The sequence below is a fragment of the Rutilus rutilus genome, assembly GCF_951802725.1.
Source record: "Rutilus rutilus genome assembly, chromosome: 3".
Taxonomy (NCBI): Eukaryota; Metazoa; Chordata; class Actinopteri; order Cypriniformes; family Leuciscidae; genus Rutilus; species Rutilus rutilus.
The window spans coordinates 39,959,414-39,977,627 of NC_140211.1; the positions used below are offsets into that span (position 1 = coordinate 39,959,414).

The 18,214-nt window shown below is 37.3% G+C and overlaps 1 protein-coding gene across 1 annotated transcript in view; it reads left to right on the top strand.

Annotated features, from left to right (window-relative positions):
- The first annotated feature begins 3,777 nt into the window (after positions 1–3,777).
- The window catches only part of LOC311288234 (nuclear factor 1 B-type-like), a 100,922-nt gene continuing 86,485 nt past the window's right edge, over positions 3,778–18,214 (top strand). The window contains exon 1 of the mRNA XM_084405535.1: positions 3,778–4,288. Within this exon, the coding sequence (XP_084261661.1) occupies positions 4,193–4,288 (96 nt within the window). The 5' untranslated portion in view covers positions 3,778–4,192. The remainder of the gene's footprint in view (positions 4,289–18,214) is intronic.

Here is an 18,214-nt window from a genome sequence, read left to right on the forward strand (position 1 = left end):
ATTAGGGTCTTTTATAGGAAGCTGTTTGTTTTTTCCTTTTATTATCCAAATCCACTTTGATACGTATTATCAGTTTATGCAATCCCTGTGAATCAAACCCATCCCCTTGCTGTTGCTAGTGCCATGCTCAACTATTTGAGAGCTACAGAAATATTCTCTTTGTTTTCTTGGTCTCTGAAATTTCCCAGAAGTTATATTTGCAAATAACTATTTTGTATGTATGTATTTTGTACATATATCTTTTTCTATCTCAGGGAAATATTTTAAGAAATCAAGCCAAAAATGAATAGGCTATACCGGAATTTAAATTATTATATTATTTAAGAACTGACTCTTAAATTACCCTTAGGTTTAAGTCTCTCCATTGTCCTGAAGCAGGCATAATTTCGTCTGTGAAGCAACAGGTGGTCATTTGTGAACAAATTAGACTAGGTTTTGTAATTAATTTTTTTTTTTTTTAGCCAAGATTACTCCATTACTGTCAATCATTGTCTATTCTGGCATTAATTACTGTTTTGTTCTGAAAAATGGCGCCAATTACAGTCAATCACTGTTCATTGCTTAAAAACAAAACAAACAAAAAAACAATCTAAATTAATGTATTTGAATTGTGTATATTGAATGTACATTGCATTTATGCTGAATTATAATTTTCTGCTTGCCCATGTGTCTGACCTGCTAAGTAAACTGGCCTAATTAAACAAATGGCCACCTGTTATTGTTCTAGAAGTGGACATCTGGTTAAACAAAAGAGGGAATTATGGGAATAAAACTTAAAACCTAATAGGGTGTCTAGAGGAGTGATATTTGGGATGATATCTCTTTTACACATCAATATGATTGAAGGTATTAGAATTTCAATGTGTCTTGGACAGGGATTAAGAAGCATCTCTGGACATTTGTAATCATCAATTAGTAACAGACAAGTGCTCTTTTTTTCCTAATTGCCTGACAGCCTAACCCATATGGGTCAACATTAAATAGTCTGTACATAAATACAATTTAAATGACCCTCAGCCGTGGCTGCTGTATTTGCTCCATGTGAAATTTGACTACAATTAGGTCCATATGATTTTTTTGAAAGCATTATGAGGTTACATCCTGAATTCATAATAATATTTAGAAAAAGATATATATATATATATATATTTGATATAAAAAAATATTTAAATAAATACATCAATTGACAAAAAGACTTGCTTATACATGTCTTCCAACTGTTATGATTTGTAGTAAGTAGATAGCACATATACAGATAGTCTGTAGCAGGTGTTCACATTACTTGGATCAATTTACCAGTCTTCACTTTCCGGCCTCTCAAATTATTGATTTGCCTATTGATTTTTTCATGTAAATCTTACAAACACTTGACTGAAAGAAAGTAGAAATCCAATTAAAACTAGTCTGAAAAGGTAATCCTAATCCAATCAAGGCTAGAAAATGTATTGATCTGCAGAGTCAAAATCAATACGGCACACGTGAGGGAAATTCAAGTGAAATGTCAAGAGAATGTTTTAGCATATTCAGAAAACAGTGAAAGCATCTCACAATATTTTATAAAGTAATGGAATTGTTCTTGGTTTTCTTTCAGTTAGCATATATGGATCAATAACCTTGTACTTTGGTTTATTGTTATTTAGCAAATTATTTTAATTATTCGACTGCTTACATTGGATGATTATATATGGAACAGAATGTATTTTAGATGACCCCTAAAATCCAAAGTGTAAGAAAACAGAATAATCTCTTTGGGACCCTGTGTGGAAATGTGGGAAAGGTTTCGGAAATGAATGGATAGACACAACGCAAAAGGCGAGGGGGATAAACAACACTCTAGGTATTCTTCTGGCCATGGTGCTTCTGAAATGCCACCTCGGCCCCTGAATGCCAGACGCGCTGTGCCCTGACTCGCGGGACGTTCTCACACAATCCCACAATTCACGTGGAGGGAAGCAGCTGCAGGCGGGAACATTCTGTGAGGAGGTGGAGGTTGGGAATGCGCTGCCGAGGGAAAAAGGTCTGGATAGGTTACAAAGAGAGTCCCAAACATGGAACAAAGCTGGCATTCAGCGTTAAACCCCACTACTCACAGCCGAGTGTCAGGTTGATGCGTAATTCTGCAAATGTCAAAAGCACGATTTGTTTGCATGTATGTGTATTAAACATAATTCTGAAGGAGTGGGATGCGAGCATGCTTTACAAGCCTCAAACATGAGGTTGTTGCGCTTGGGGAGGAACTGTAAACCAGTGGCTCTAGCACATCCATTGGATGACACTTGCATCTTTCTGCCTTCCAATGCAAGAGAATCCTTATAATTGGTTAATGTCATCAAAGCCTGCTTTGCATTGCTTTAAACAGCCAAAGCTGTGCTAATGCTATTAATGCAAGCCAGTTATTATGTGCTAGCTGATGCCTTTGCACCTGCTTCTAGGAAATTCTGATTGCTTGAATGTTTTAAAACCTTTTAGAGTCTCATCAGCTCTAACAGCTTTGTGCCTCTTCAGCAGTCCAGAAGCTGCTGTTGGTTTTACAGCATCTATATACTGCAGGTTAGATGTTTACAGAGTTGTCCATTATCATTATCATTGCTAGCACAATTTGAATCTGTAGATGAATTAACTTTGTGTGACTTGTTGCTCAAAGATCAGGTTTAAAATTGAAAGTGTTCTTTCTGTTCTGTTTCATCATGTTCATTTTAGGACATTTTATTCATGAACTAAAAAGCGTCCAGAGTAGACTAAATAAACAAATGTAATAAATACTAATACTAATACTAATAATAATAAAGTAATTGTGGTATTTTCTATTAAAGTTTCTTGCAAATATATATATTTAAGGAAGCGTCTCAAGATTCATTCCTCCATGTTGCATCAGACTGCTAATTCTTAAAACTCTCATCAACTGTCAAAAATGTAACAAAAAATATAAATAAGATTAGTGCCTTGTCGTGTTTCCTATTATAAATTAGACCTTGGTGTCAGTGTTTATTTTATCTCCACTCAATGTAAAGAAAAAAAAAAAAAAACACGTTTGTGGTTTCATAACAAAACTGAACTCTGTTAACTGACTTTGAGTTTGAGCCAAATTATTTTTGTACTTTCTTTACATGCTGATGCTAATGTTCAGTGATACTTGAGAACATGTCAGAACGATTAACACCTCTAATGCACTTCCAAGTCAACATCAGTGTCATTTATAAATCATTTTTTATCATCACCAACTTCATGCTTCGAGTTGCTTCGAGAGAATGTGACAGAGTAACTACATTTTTATGAATTTATTATTCACAGCAAAACACCTTTATTTTCTTAACTGCAGCACAGTTAATGAAATCTTGCAGTTTCTTTCCTTGATCTGTAAATATTTTATCTGTAGAGGATGTTTAAATTCTCTTGCTGCTTCTGAATCAAATGAGTTTGTCCTTTGCTGCTTATAAAAAAGTGTCGTTCAAAGCTTGGTGAAGTAAGAACAGCAGGCTAGTAAGTGAATGGACTTGGAATACCTGTCAGTGTTTGCGCCTCTCTTTCTCTCTTGCTTCCCCTCTCTCTCTCTCTCTCCCTCCCTCCCTCATTTGCTGTATAAGTCTGTGATATCTGAACCGTGCCCGGCTCTCATGTCTATGAAACTCCCCAGTCTTTGTTTGGGGAATATAATTCCCATTTGGGCCTCCCCTCATCGACACAGAATGAGGAGCGTTCGGGGGAGGGGGGCAAAATGTGTGTGTGTGTGTGTGTGTGTGTATTTATGGCTTTAGGGTGGGTGGGGGGGATTCCAAAAAACACAAATCAACAATATAGAACTGATGAAAATGCAAATAAACTTTGAAAAGCATCCGCGCACTCAGGCACCTCATTGGTTGCCCACTTGTTGTACAGCTCAAGATGCCAAAAAAAAAAAAAAAAGAGATCCATGCTCCTGTTCTGCACAGCTTAAAAAATTAAAGCCCTGGCCGAGGTGGGGGGCTCTGTGTGTGTGTGTGTGTGAGGGATTCAGATCCTGATCCTGTCATTATAGGCAGCACTGCAGGCTGGAGTCATCGCTAGAGCACAGGGCTATGTGCGTGCATGTGTGTGTGTGTGCACTTTTTTTCTCCCATAATGCAGTGTGATAAGGATTGGCCTACATGGGGCTGAGAGAGTGGCGTCTGATGAAGGCTTGATTAGTGTGTTATCTACTCCTGAGCTGCTCCTGATGAAAGCTACTGACGGGAGAATGGCTGGGAAAACGGCAGACAGCTCCATCAAATGGCAGCTATGTTATGACATGACAGCCAGGACCTGGTGGATGGTAAGTTTGGTGCTTTTTGGAGCTTTTTTTTTTTTCTTCACTTTTTTTCCCACCAATTTTTGAGTGACGTAACTCCTCCTTCAGTGCGATTCATAGCGTGTCTTAGAGAAAAGGTTTTGCGCGAGCAGTTGTTTGAATTTGAATTATACGTTTTATCATTTGAAAAAGTTTACTGAGATATTTACAGAAGTAGGCTATTTACAGAAACTTTTGGTGACTCGTGTAAAAGAGTCTTCTAATGTGTTGATATTGACTAAAGCGTGTGTTGTATAGGGATGTCACTGGTGTCACGTGAGGTCAGGAGCCTGCGCTTGACTGTCAGGAGGTCAAGGTTTTTTTTCCCTCTGTTTGTATACTCCGATCTATACTATGCTAGGTCATAGCTTACATTTAATTAAGTTTAAAGTGTCCGACCCCAATTCTCTCTGTTTAGGGGATTTTGAGAGTTTGTCAGCGATGATCAGGGACCCCTTCAGATGAAAATGAAGTTTTAAAGTATTATAAGAAATTCTGGATGATGTTTCTTGTAGTCGCTGCTCCGTTGATATTTCTGATAGTGTCTTTCTTCCCTGGTTTTGGTCATGCCGTTTATGAACATTGGTTTACAATGTTTATGACATTTTTCTCTCTGTTTGTCTATATTTCCTCCTGGCAGACAAAAGCCTCTTGTTTGAGCGTCACTTTCAATGAAGCTACAGCTACTGCTGGTTCTCATTCCGCTATGACTGTTAATTTTGCATCAAAAGTCATACTTTTTTTCTTCTGTCAGCTGTCTTGTGAGTTAACAATTTATCATTGTGTTGTTTCATAGGACAGTGACAATTATTAGGGTTTAAAGGGATGCCTCTAAGCCACTGTTTTAGATATTTCATAACTACAAAAATGTTTAGAAATTATTCAGCTTTTTTGCTCCAGACAAAGTCAGAAATTTAGTGGTAATGTACTTTGCTCATTTGGACACAATTGTGTCAATAATACACTTTCAAACATACACTTTTGTATTTTCAGTTATGAAGTCATTCATTTTTGTGTAAACCTGTGGATCCTGCCTGAGCCATTAAAAGTCAACCCGGCTACTCACAGAATTTTTTTTATAACAAATAAAACAAATAAAGATTAAATTGTATAATTAGTATACATCATTTAAAGTTACATTCTTTTTTATGTAGGCTATTTGTTGAAGGGCAACTGCAATAACCATCGTTCTCTGCTTTTCACAAAAGTTAACTTTGTCTGTTCTGGTTGTAGATATGTTAGGGTTAGGGTTACACACTCATTAATGTATTGTTTTATTATGCGTTTTTTTTAAGTCTTAATTTTTATATTATGCAGATTTTTAAAAATACTTTTTACTGAAAATGATTAAATAAAAAGACAGCAATTAATTTAGTAGCAGACACAAGGAAGGGACTACCTTTATGTTTAATCATTTTCAGGACAAATGTTACAGTATACATGAATGTTATACAGTAGATATGTGTACATTAATAAGAAATTAAAATATGTTGTGTGTTTACCACTGAATATTCTCTCTATTTATGGAAAATAATTAAACCAGACACACATTCTCCTTGGCTTTAGTTTCATTTTGACAGATGGGATGTTTTCATCCTTCCCAACCAATGTCCAATGGAATATCTGAGTTTAATCAAGAATTTGGAACATAGCACATATCAAAATATTTTTCATAATGGCAAAAAAGAAAAAGAGAAATGTGGCACAACAAATTCATTTAAAACACCTTGGATCTGGCATGGACTCACCTGCAGATGGACATAAGCAACTAAACAAGGACAGGGTCCAGACATGGTTCAGTTTGCAATGCTAACCACTAAGAAACTGGTGCAAAATGTCAGCACTGTCACAGATGCTGGGGTGAGCTACGCAGAGAGGAAAGCAGCATTTATCACTAATCCCTGTGGCCAACAGTTGTTCATTAAGGTATACACTACGGCCCCCCCTTTTTTGTTTATTGAGGGTCTTTTTTTCCTGCAAGAGTCTCTCTGTCTGGCTTGCTTTGTGCAGCTGGGAGACTGATGTCAGTCTGCATGCAGCCTCCCAGCAATCTGGCCTTCAGACGATACTCCTGCTCTCCTGCCGAATGTGGGTCGAAGATTAGCATAATACCAACTAATCGTGAATAACATTAGCATTGAGTAAGGCAGTAATTAAAAGGATTAGCACTAGGGGAAGAAATAAATGAGGAAATTCTATGACAACTGTGTTTATGATATTGATTGGATGACCACTGGGATCTGATGCTCTGGACTGTTGGTCAGATGATGAGAACACGCTGACTGCTTATAATGGGCAGACAAAGTAGCGCTGCTTATTTTAGAACTTGTTGTACTTGTTTAACTAATGATTGTCTGTTTTATGCCAGGTGTGGTGACTGTATTCTGTGAATGTCTAAATACGTACTAATTAAATGTATGTACATAAACAAGTTTTTGGTAAAGAACTTTGAGATGCTTAGCATTTAACTCTTCAATGACCAGCATGTAAACTGATCACAACACGGGATTAGTGTCAGCTGACGTATGACAGTAGTGATGTTGCACTTTTAGATGGGTCACCTTGGTACATTTGATTTAGACTCAAATCCCCACACTGATCTATCTAGTAAATGGTATTGTTTGTCTGGAAGCTAAACTCTCTCCATAATCACAGTGTTAATTATTCCAGATGTTGGGCACACCTCAGGTTTGTTTGATCATTATCATAGGGATCAAGCTCAACTTCTTCTAAATGCTTTCTGCAGACACTGTGCACTGAGTAGCATGTTTAGAGTTTCTGCCACCATCATCTCACCATTTACCTCTAGTACCACTAGGACCACAATAAACAACCACTAAAGGTGCTCTCAGAGTTTTATTCTCATAAAATGTTTTACATATAAAGCAACAAAAATAAAATAAAATACTACTACAAGTAGTAGTAATAATTATTATTAGTAGTATTACATTTAACAGTACAATTGGTTTCTTCATGTGTAAAACATTTAATGACAATTCATTATTATTAATAATATTCATATAGTGCCTTCCCCAAGCTTAATGATACTCATATTACTACAGGGAAGAAAAAAGTTACATTTTATTTTGATAGTCCATTTTAGACATGGACACAAGCATCTAACAACTACATGTAAGTTAACTCTCATCAATTTGCAAATACATGTCAACTAACTCTCATTAGAGTATTAGTAGACTGTTAGGTTAGGGTTAGGGTACTTGTACTTGCAAAAATATTTATAGTCAGTAGAATGTCTGTTGGAGGACCATCAAAATACTTTTTGGCAGTTTAAAAAGTGTTTTATATGGTTGTTATGGTCTCCAGGCACAGAGAGAGCAGGGGCTTGGATGTAGGTAAGCAATATTTATTTACAAAACTGAACTTATACAATAATATAAAGCAAAGATCTCAATAAGAAAATAAATGTAGAGCACCATAACATAGACAATATCCGACATGTAACTGAACCCAACTGGGGGTATAAATACACAGGACTAAGGGGCTGTTTACATAACATCATTTTCAACTAAAAACGTAAATCTTTTTATGCGTTTTGGCCATTGATTTACATGACAACAGCGTTTTGGGTGCCTGAAAACGCAAACTTTTGAAAATTGGTTTCAAATTTATGGTTTATTAATGGAAATTAATGGTCTCCGTGTAAACTACAAAAACGTGAATCTCTGAAGACGATGACGTAATGCACATGCATATTACGTGATCATTCTATAGTGTTTCATTGCCATCTAATGGCCTGGCAGCAGAATAAAGCGTTTTCAATGTGGAAATGCCGGATGGTCGAGGGAGCCCGGTGAAGCTATAAGGACGATGATCCCAGGGTGGAGCTGAGGGAGGGTGGAGCCAAGGTGGAGTTAAGTTAAGTTTTAAGTTTATTGTCTTTTCGGAAATTCTTTTGTGTCTGTGGTACCCTTCAGTCATCACCAACACCAAATGACAAATAAAAACAAACATCAAAAATACAAAAGTACTTTACAAAATACAACCGACATCAACAACATCCCTCTTGCAACAGCAAAATCACTGCCATAAATGTAAATTGACAACTGTGATATCACAATAATTTATTTAACAGAGCTATACTGGAGGATATAAAAGATCTTTGTGCATGGGCAGTCCATAAAAACTGTACCCTATACCTTAAACCAGATGGTTGACTGGTTAACGGGCTGAGGTGGAGTGATGGGCTTGGTGGCCCAATTTGGAGCCGGGGATCCCCTTGCCAAGGCAGAGCTGGTGACTGGAAGACCTAAGGCGGATCTGAGTTGCTAATTGGAGTCAACTGAGGAAGAGTCAAGAGACAGAAGGGAACCAGCGGCGGCAGGGCCGAGGAACTGGCTGTCTTGAGTAGAGGAGGCGGGAGAGGGAGGCTGAGTGCGACCATCAGAGACACAGGACACTTGGAGCTGGGCGGGACCAGTGGAGATGCAGGACACTTGGAGCTGGGCAGGACCAGCAGAAACTAGAAGACTAGAAGACACGAGGCGGATCCAAGTTACTGGTTGGAGCCAACTGAGAAGGAGCCGAGGGACTGAAGGGAACCAGGGAGTGCCACCGTCCTCCAGCACACTGGCTCCACCTTGGCAGCTCTTCACCGAGGTCTAGCCTAGGCCTCCAGGACAAGGAACTGGCTGTCTTGAGTAGGGTTGGGTATCAAGAACCGGTTCTATTTTAGAACCGGATTCAAAATTCCAAAAACCGGGGATTCGATAAGACACATTTTGGTTCCTCTTATCAATTGCTTTGTGTGCATTTTAATATGACTTTAAATCATTAAAGAGCAAGAAGATCCGCACGCTGTTTTCTTTGCTGCACACACATTCAAAACATGGGCACAGAAAGTTATTTTAATGTGATTTTAAATTATTTAAGTGCAAGAAGACCCGCATGCTGTTTTCTGTGCTGCATACACACCTAAAGCACGCACAGGAAAATATGATTTTAATGTGATTTTAAGCCTATCAAGCACAAGAAGACCCTCACGCTGTTTTCTGTGCTGCACACACATCCAAAGCGCGTGCACAGAAAAGTGATTAAAAAAATGTACGTAGAAAAAAAAAAATCACGTAGTCTACCAGGGAACAGCCGTCTTGAGATGAGATCATGAGAGTGAGAGCCGTAGGTCTTTGGGGTAGAGGGGAACTGCTGATGGATCCATTAAATCTTCTCTAGGTCAGTTAATCTGTTACGGTATGTAAGTGATGGGCACTTTCGAAACACTGCCTCATGAAGCTTCAAAATATTTACAAATATTTTGTTTCGAATCAGTGGTTCGGAGCGCGTATCATACTGCTAAAGTCACGTGATTTCAGTAAACGAGGGTTTATTACATCGCAGCTGTTTCGCAAAATTTCAGTGGTTCATTGCTGGAGGGTGATCTCTATGAATCCATGATTATAGTTAGAATATAGTTTTTACCTGATCTCTGATCAAGTTTTATACATTTGTTGACGTTTTAATGAGACGTTTGTATAATTAAAAAGAATAATAGTAGTTAATAGTCTCTTACTGGCCTGTTTACTTGAGCCATCCATAAAAAATTAAAAATAAATTAAAAAAACAAGCCCTGGAAATTGCTAAAAGAACACATAATAGGCACTTAATATTTATTGATATTAGATGATTAGTTAATTGCATTTGGTAGATTTTACTTTCAATAAAACATTTGCAATGGATTTATAAAAACTGTTTTTATGCATGTTTGGCCTGAGTTTTTGTTGCATTTAAACTGTTTCGACCAGCAGGCATACAAACAGTGAATAATTTTGCAAAGCAATTGGTTCAATTCATTAGAAGCTTTGAAAATATTTGTTTCTCCCATCACTATACGGTATGCAAGCACAGAGAGAGCAGAGGCTTGGGTCCAAGGCAGAAATTAGCAAACTTGGATCATGTGTGCTTTGATAACCAAACACATTACAGCCTTAACGTATTTGAAATTCATTCAGAGTTGTGTGATAGTCGATACCATAGAAAAGATTGAGACTCTCCTCCATTGACATCCATTAAAAAAACGGCCTCTGGTCTCCTTTCCTGCATAGCACATCGTTAGCAGGCGTTACACGCTTTTTTTTTGCAAACCTATTGGCTTTGGTATAAATACAGGACTCACATTTGAAACTAAAAATGTAAAAATTGTAATCGTTTTGGACGTTCATTTATACGACAACAGCGTTTTGGGTGCCTGAAAACGAAAACTTTTGTAAACGATTTTCAAAGTGCAGGTTTTTGAAAACGGTCTCCGTGTAAACAAACACATGAATCTCTGAAAATGATGACGTATTACATGTTTAGGGAGGGTTACATGTTTACAATATGTAGGGTTTCATCGCCATCTAATGTCCTGGCAGCAGATTACAGCATTTGTTGTCATTTTTGCAGATCCATCTGAATGAGGATCGTTTTGACAATGGTTTGACAATGGTTTGACAATGGTCTGTACGCGGAAAACTCAAAGGAAAAACTTCTCCGTTTTAGGCATATCGTTGTCATGTAAACGTACCCTAAATTAGTGTATTAACGAGGGACAGGTGAACACAATAGGTTACTATGGTAACAAACTGGCACACAATAGAGCACTAAGGGTACAGCCATTTGTAGTGGTGTCCGAAACCATAGTGGACGTTATTGAGTGCACTCATTCAATCCCACAATGCAATGCAATAACAAGTGTACAACCAATGTACGCTCAATGGCTAGAGAATACCTATAAAGCACTGTGAGGGTTGTGCTGAACGAATTCCTGCGTCTCGCAAGAAGATGGCACCTTCAACTGTATCATCTATTATACACAAATATTTAAGTAGTTTAAAAGTGCAGGGACACTAACTCAATTACATCATTCGCAGTGCTTCATGAGAGTGGGCAGGTGCTAAAAGTTATTTTGGCACAATTCGCTTGTTGTTTGTCTTATTGGTGGAGATTTCTTTGCAGCATCCTGGGTAATAGTTTCCCACCAGGACTTCTGCTGTTAAATACGATTACTGACTGATTCGGCTAAAGCATATTTAATTGATTAACAAACTCATAGCTCACAGTAGGTCTTTAATGGTTTGTAAGTTATCTTTTAGTAAATCAATTCCCTTATTGAGAAAATGAATGGGATTTTTACTTCCGGAACTCGACTGTTGCCATTGACAATTGTCATCCTGTGGCCTCATGGGATAGTAAAGTGTCTATTGGATGTGCACTTTAGAATCTTGTCAGAAGTAGAAAGTCATCTGGCTATTTTTCACTTACTGTTTTATGAATTCTGTGAATTTGGACATCCTTCTCTTTTTACATACAGTTTTTCTTCTACTCTATACTAAGTATGCATATTCAGACTGCAACCAGATGATACCTTTAAGACTGTTAAGAAAAGGAGATCATACTTTCAGTCCTTTGGGAACACTGGGCAAATGAATAAGGTACTCTCACATGTAGAGCATGTACACGTGGGGACTATTTTTTAAAAGCTTTGAAAAGGCTTATATGGATATGCACTATCAGTTAACTTATCTTTTAGAGATCAGATGTGGAGCATTTTGAAGAGAATGATCGACCAGGGATTCTTTAACTGCTACAGCGATGTGTAGTCATGCCTGACAAATATCTGCTTAGGGCAATTAGGAAACAAAAGGCCTCTTTGTTCTAAACAGGGTTGGGGGGGGGTCGATGAGGGGACGTTAAGAAAGAAAGAAGGCTTGAGAGAGGAAAAAGAGAAGCATCAAGGTATGAGCCAGAACTGCTGCGTGGAGGAATGGTGTATAGATGTAACTTGACCACTTATATTAACTGATCTCAGAGCATAAATTAAGATCATGAATTAAGGTCATCAATAATAAGTGTTTAGTAAAGGCTTTTAAGAGTTTTAAGAGTTTAATGTTAATTCTGTCAGGACCTCTATCGTCAAATACGATTGACAATTAGCATATGGTTTGGATTGGTGGTATGGTTCCGTTCTGGGCGAGAACTCCCTGCGCATCCATGCAGCCTAGGATAAGAGCAGGGAGAGCAGCAATAACCCCCCTCAGGGTAAACAGAACAAAACCAACATGAATGTATTGCAGATATCATTAATTCAAGATTTAAAGTAAAACATAATTCGAGAATTTATTCTGATTCGAGGGGAATCAGAATGCCAAATCCTGACTGACGATAGGAGGAGCTGGGGATGGAGGAGGGTAATTATCTCCTGAGAAACGCGATAGCTGCTGATAATACTGAAGGAGCTTATATATGTATACAGTGATAGGTGTCGTATTCCTATAGGTAGACGTGGATCATCTGAGAGTCAACTGATGCGAGCTTGACTAACGTGACCTGCCAGACGCTACGCTTAATCTCCGTCAGATCAATTCACATTTATTTGTATAGCGCTTTTCACAAAAGCTACAAATTGTTTCAAAGCAGCTTTACAGAAAATGCATGTCAACATTACAATTTAGAGTGATCTGTTATCAGAGGTGAGGTGACTGTGTCCAAGTAATGTATTTCAGCAAGGTACATATACAAATCATGCAGTTAGCTAACAAGGTATTAAATTTAAGGCAGAAACAATGAGCTCATTGAAGTAATAAATTACAAGTTATCAACATAATGATTACAATATATAGAAATTTAGCATTGGTGCATGTTGATTTTGAGCTAAGACCTCACAGGAGTTGGAGTCATCTACATTGTTCAGATCTAGATGTTTTTTTTTTTTTTTTAAAGCTCATTAAGATGAAAGATCAACAAAAAATATTTTTGAAAAAATCACTAATTCATTCAATTCACGCTTGCTTACAAACCTAAATGCCTTTCTGAGACCTGAGGATATATAATGATTATATTATTTATTGTTATACCTGCAGCATTTTCATGAGAAGAGTCATGCCAACATAATCTACAAGTATTAAAACTCTAGACAGGGCTACTGTTAATATATATATATATATATATATATATATATATATATATATATATATATTTATAGGCTATATATATATATTTTTTTTTTTTTTTCTCACAAAGAACTGAGGCTTTAAGTATTTCATGTTTATTAATCTTGCTGTAGTGCTTAACTCCATTTATATGCTTCAGTGCTCAACTATCCAGTGCCAACTGATAATAACATATTGAAATATACACAAAGTCATCTTATCTACAGACAGAAGAGTTAAACATTTTAACATAAATGGACTGTCTGATGCCAACATGATACAACAATAGTCCAGTGTATTACATTTACAGTGGACATTTAAACACCGTTATGGTAACTGATCGGATTTTCATCACCTCTACAGAGAATCTTACTTCTGTACTCTTAAAAGTTTAATTGTACATCTTTGCTCTAATTCGTTGGAGTACTTATACAGTACTCGATATTGCACATGTCGAAATTATTGGTAGTCCTAGCATTCATAGTCTTTCACACAGGCTTTTAATGTGGTGTGATCACAAGAAAACAACTTTAGTCGTTATTTTTGAGGCTGTTTGTGGAGGAAACTCTGTTTAGTGAAAATGAAAGATCAAAAATCAGACCGCGAAGCTTCTATAGTTGTGGCTAATGAAGATGCACATTATTACAGGAACATGTGTTCAGAGACCAGACAAAGGCCTGCAGGGATGCACATTTCATGCGACATAGGTGCATGCTTGTCCTGTCAATCAAGACCCATTGAAGTGAGGAGTGAGACAGATGCACATAGAGAGAGAAAGCAAGTACACAGCAGTTTTGCCTGACTCTTCTGTGGAGGCCTGCTGCTTCTTTCTCAAAGCTGAAGGATTTGCAATGCATGCACGGGTGTGTGTGTGTGTATGTGTGAGAGTGAGTGTGAATGGAACGCAATGGTTTTGGCAGGATTCCATGTTTACTATATAAGCTTTCTTCTTGTTTATTTGAGTGTGCCTCTCATTGTTGCTCTTGTTCTTGGTTGCTGGTTTGTGGTGGCGAGGAATAAGGACAGTCTTTCATGGTTACAGGTGCATAAGAGCTCCCTCTGCATGTTTTTGTTTTTGTTTGTTTTTTAAATGTAAGTGTGTGATATTTCTTTCAAGACTGGATCACAAAGGCAAAGAGAAAGGAAACAAGAAAACTAACATTAAATAAAAATGACATTGTAACAAAGGACATGTGCATGTTTCTTTAAATGCATGTCACTACATTTCAGTATAAGTGAACGTGTAAAAGAAAAAAAGAAATTTGAATAATAATAATAATTAACAATACTTCGATTGGTTTGGGTAATTAATTATTGATTCATTTTCACAGCATTTCTACTGAATAACATTATCTGGCCGTTTTAGTCTCTGCCATCTCAGTAACAGTCAGAAATAGCAGTGTATAGAATTACTACAGGTGCAGTAGTCTCAAACGAACACAGTAAGGTAATTAATCAGTCTTCATCTCTGCCAAGTTTTCCTTGGTCCATTTGTAGGCAGTGGTTTTATATAGGCCTACATAGTCGTTTGCTGCCCTCTGGTGCTTAAATCATCTGGTGCGTATAGATTAAAACTGCACTTACAGAAACATACTAAAACATATAGGTCAGGCAGGTGTTGGTTATGCGTTTATGGTCCACTTTGCCATCACTGTGAAATGAAGAAGAAAAAAAGATTATGAATGAACACGAATTATTTAAATAAATAGAGGTGTAGGCCTAGAATGTTACCAAGTCGAAGACAGTTGGCTACATGGTAGGCTGCTAGGCTATAATGTCACATTTTAGGTGATTTACATAGATTTTTATTTAGCGTTTTCATGAACACATAATTTTGTCTCTCAAAAGAACAGCCTGACTAAGTAAATAACTGCCGTGACCCGGATTCGAACCGGGGTTGCTGCGGCCACAACGCAGAGTACTAACCACTATACCAGGCGTTCTCAACCCTGGTCCTCGAGGGCCACTTTCCTGCAGAGTTTAGCTCCAACCTTGATCAAACTCACCTGTCTGTAGCTCTCTTGTAATCCTGAAGAGCTTAATTAGCTGGTTCAGGTGTGTTTGATTAGGGTTGGAGCTAAACTCTGCAGGAAAGTGGCCCTCGAGGACCAGGGTTGAGAACGCCTGCACTATACGATCACGGCACTGTGCTGGTACGCCACTAGACCGACAGTTCACTACCGCATCCTTGTGGGCTGAATTGAAACTGCGCTGTATACACTTCCCAATGTAACTTTTATGACTAGGTTACCTACATTGTTATTGCTCTCTTCTGCCTTCGACAAACGAGGTTATTTGCAAATTATAAAATCGACAAAGAGCAAATATTTTATTCTGTTTACGTTTTTATATAACCAAAAGCAATAAACAGCATTATTCGTGCTGTTTAAAAGTTCCTACGATTTTTCTTTCAGTGAAGGTTATCCAGGTTAATGTAGGATGTCACTTTGAGTTTAGGCTATAGATAGACCGACAACCGCAATGTTCTCTAACAATATGTTAGCAGCCAGCTGTACCTGACACGTTGCGGCTTTTACTATCACTAATAAATCACGTACAAGTGTAAAAGTCACTGTTTAACATATTTTCCTGCCGTGACCCGAATTCGAACCGGGGTTGCTGCGGCCACAACGCAGAGTACTAACCACTATACGATCACGGCGAGCTATGACAGTGGTAAGGATTCAATAATTAGCAGTCACACTAGGCTAGGTTTTACGATTACGATGAACAAGGATATTGTTATTAATACAGTATTCATGTTTTAAAGTATTAAAGTAACAAATATGTCGCTATGAGACGTAATTACATATGTCACAATCTGCGGACTTTACTTAATGTTTCACGTGTGGCTTCAAGTGGCTATGATGTTGGCACTCTGTGATATTGTTTTTAAAGTAGGCCTATTAAACAGCAAAATTAAAGCGAATAAATTGTCAAAACAGCTGTTAGAAGGTAGCCTAAGAGTTACAGGTTTCTACGCCATTATAAGGAGACACAGTGTTTTTTGGAACGAGTGAATGAATGGAACTTGAACAGATCAGAGCGAGGTCACTGGCGCGTGCTCCTATGTGAGTTTCACAGCTCCTGCATTCTTACGTTCGAGGAGGATTCAGTCTACACGTTATTTTGTAAATTATGAAAATGCGTCTTGAGAAAGTGTTCATCTAATACACTATGATTTGTTTCACATCACCCCGCTTGCAATCTAGGCCCGCTGATACAAATATGGCGTTGTGGCGCAATATGAAAAAGCGTTCCGACATAATTATAATCCTATGTAGCCTATAGGCTATCTGTCCACTTAAAAGCAAAGACACTAAAATAAGACTCAGAAAATAGGCTACCAATAGTAGAATATTCGACAAACGCTTTACCTGGTTTGCTATTTTTCACCGAGCAAACAATGATGATGTTGAATTTAGCACTGCAGAGAGCTTGGTTGATACATGTAAAATATTAAATATTAAATGAAATTATATCCTGAATTTGAATGGTCATCAATTGTTCTCAAAAAAAAAAAAAAAAAAAAAATTCTCACATATTTCTCATTCCACACAATAATCTTGTTGAAATTAAATCAAAATGACATTATTCACCTAGAGAGGAGCCTGAGCAATATGAAAATGATTTAGCCTAATTTCATGTTATAGGCCTATAGGCTAGGCCTACCCCTGTGAATCTGAATTGAGAAGTATGTTCACAAAATTGATAAAATAATGGAAAACATAATATAGTTTTATAAATACAAATTAGTGCAGTTTTTAATTGCTCAGTGAAACCCAGGTGTAATTCTTTAACACAAAACCAACATCCAAACCCATGACTGCACTTTATCCTTGGTTAGAGAGGTTGGCTATAGTGTTATTTAAAAAAAAAAAAAAGAAGAAGAAGAGAAAAAACACCACAATAAATGCGCAGTTTTTCATTCTTATAAAAAAGAGAAACACTACCTGTACTACCAAACTACCATGTGCCTTGACTGAAAATATCTTATTGATATAAAAAAATATATATATATATAATAATTATCGATTAACATAGACAATTTCAATTCTGGCTCAAACCAAATCGAAGCACTAGAATAAATGTGGCATTCATCAATATTATAATACATTTAGAATACCTGCTAATTCATGGGAAAGAAGCTATCATAGGCTTTGTCTCGGAGTGAAATGCTAAAATGGAAATCATGCTAGAAATTAGGCTAGTTACCTTACAATAAAAAAAAGTAGGCTACCTTTGCAACATATCGCGCAACTATGACATAAAAAGCGGGCATATGGGATCATGGAATCATATGGGTCATCTTCAAGCCGTTATTAGACGGTCGTGTGTCTCTTTGCTACCCGGAAGATTTATGGTCGACTTTAAAAGGGGTGGTGTCGTTTATTCAAAAGCAGCAGGTCATTGTTTTGCATTAAATGTATACATTTCGCCACTTAACCGTTTACCAGTTTTAAACATCTATTTGCACGTTAAAGCAACGATATTTTTTAAAACAATAAATATAATCGATGTAATAAGCAAATAATATTCACTCGTAGGACTTGAATGCTTACTACTGAAAAGCAATATAACTTTCCTAACCCGTGAAAACATGAAAACACGTTTTAATCGAAAGGAACGGAATATTTGATATAGAGACATTATAAACGAAATATCGCCTTGATGCACCAGCTATAGGCTACACAACGCAGCCTAAGTAAAAACGATAATTAATGACTAGAAAAGTTTGGCTTCGAGCGTCTGGAGTCGAGATAATAGAATAGCCTATCTGTACATGAAATGTAGTGAACTTACGGAGGCAGTATCGAGGCTCGCTGCGCGCACACGGCACATAGGCTATCCAAACTCATGTGAAACTTGACAGGCACAAGTGAACAGATCTCTAAAATCTTCAGGACATCGATATTTCTGTATGTTAATAATGATTAACATGTCCTCCGCACGCCACTGAAATTGCCAAAGTTTACGTCTAAGAATT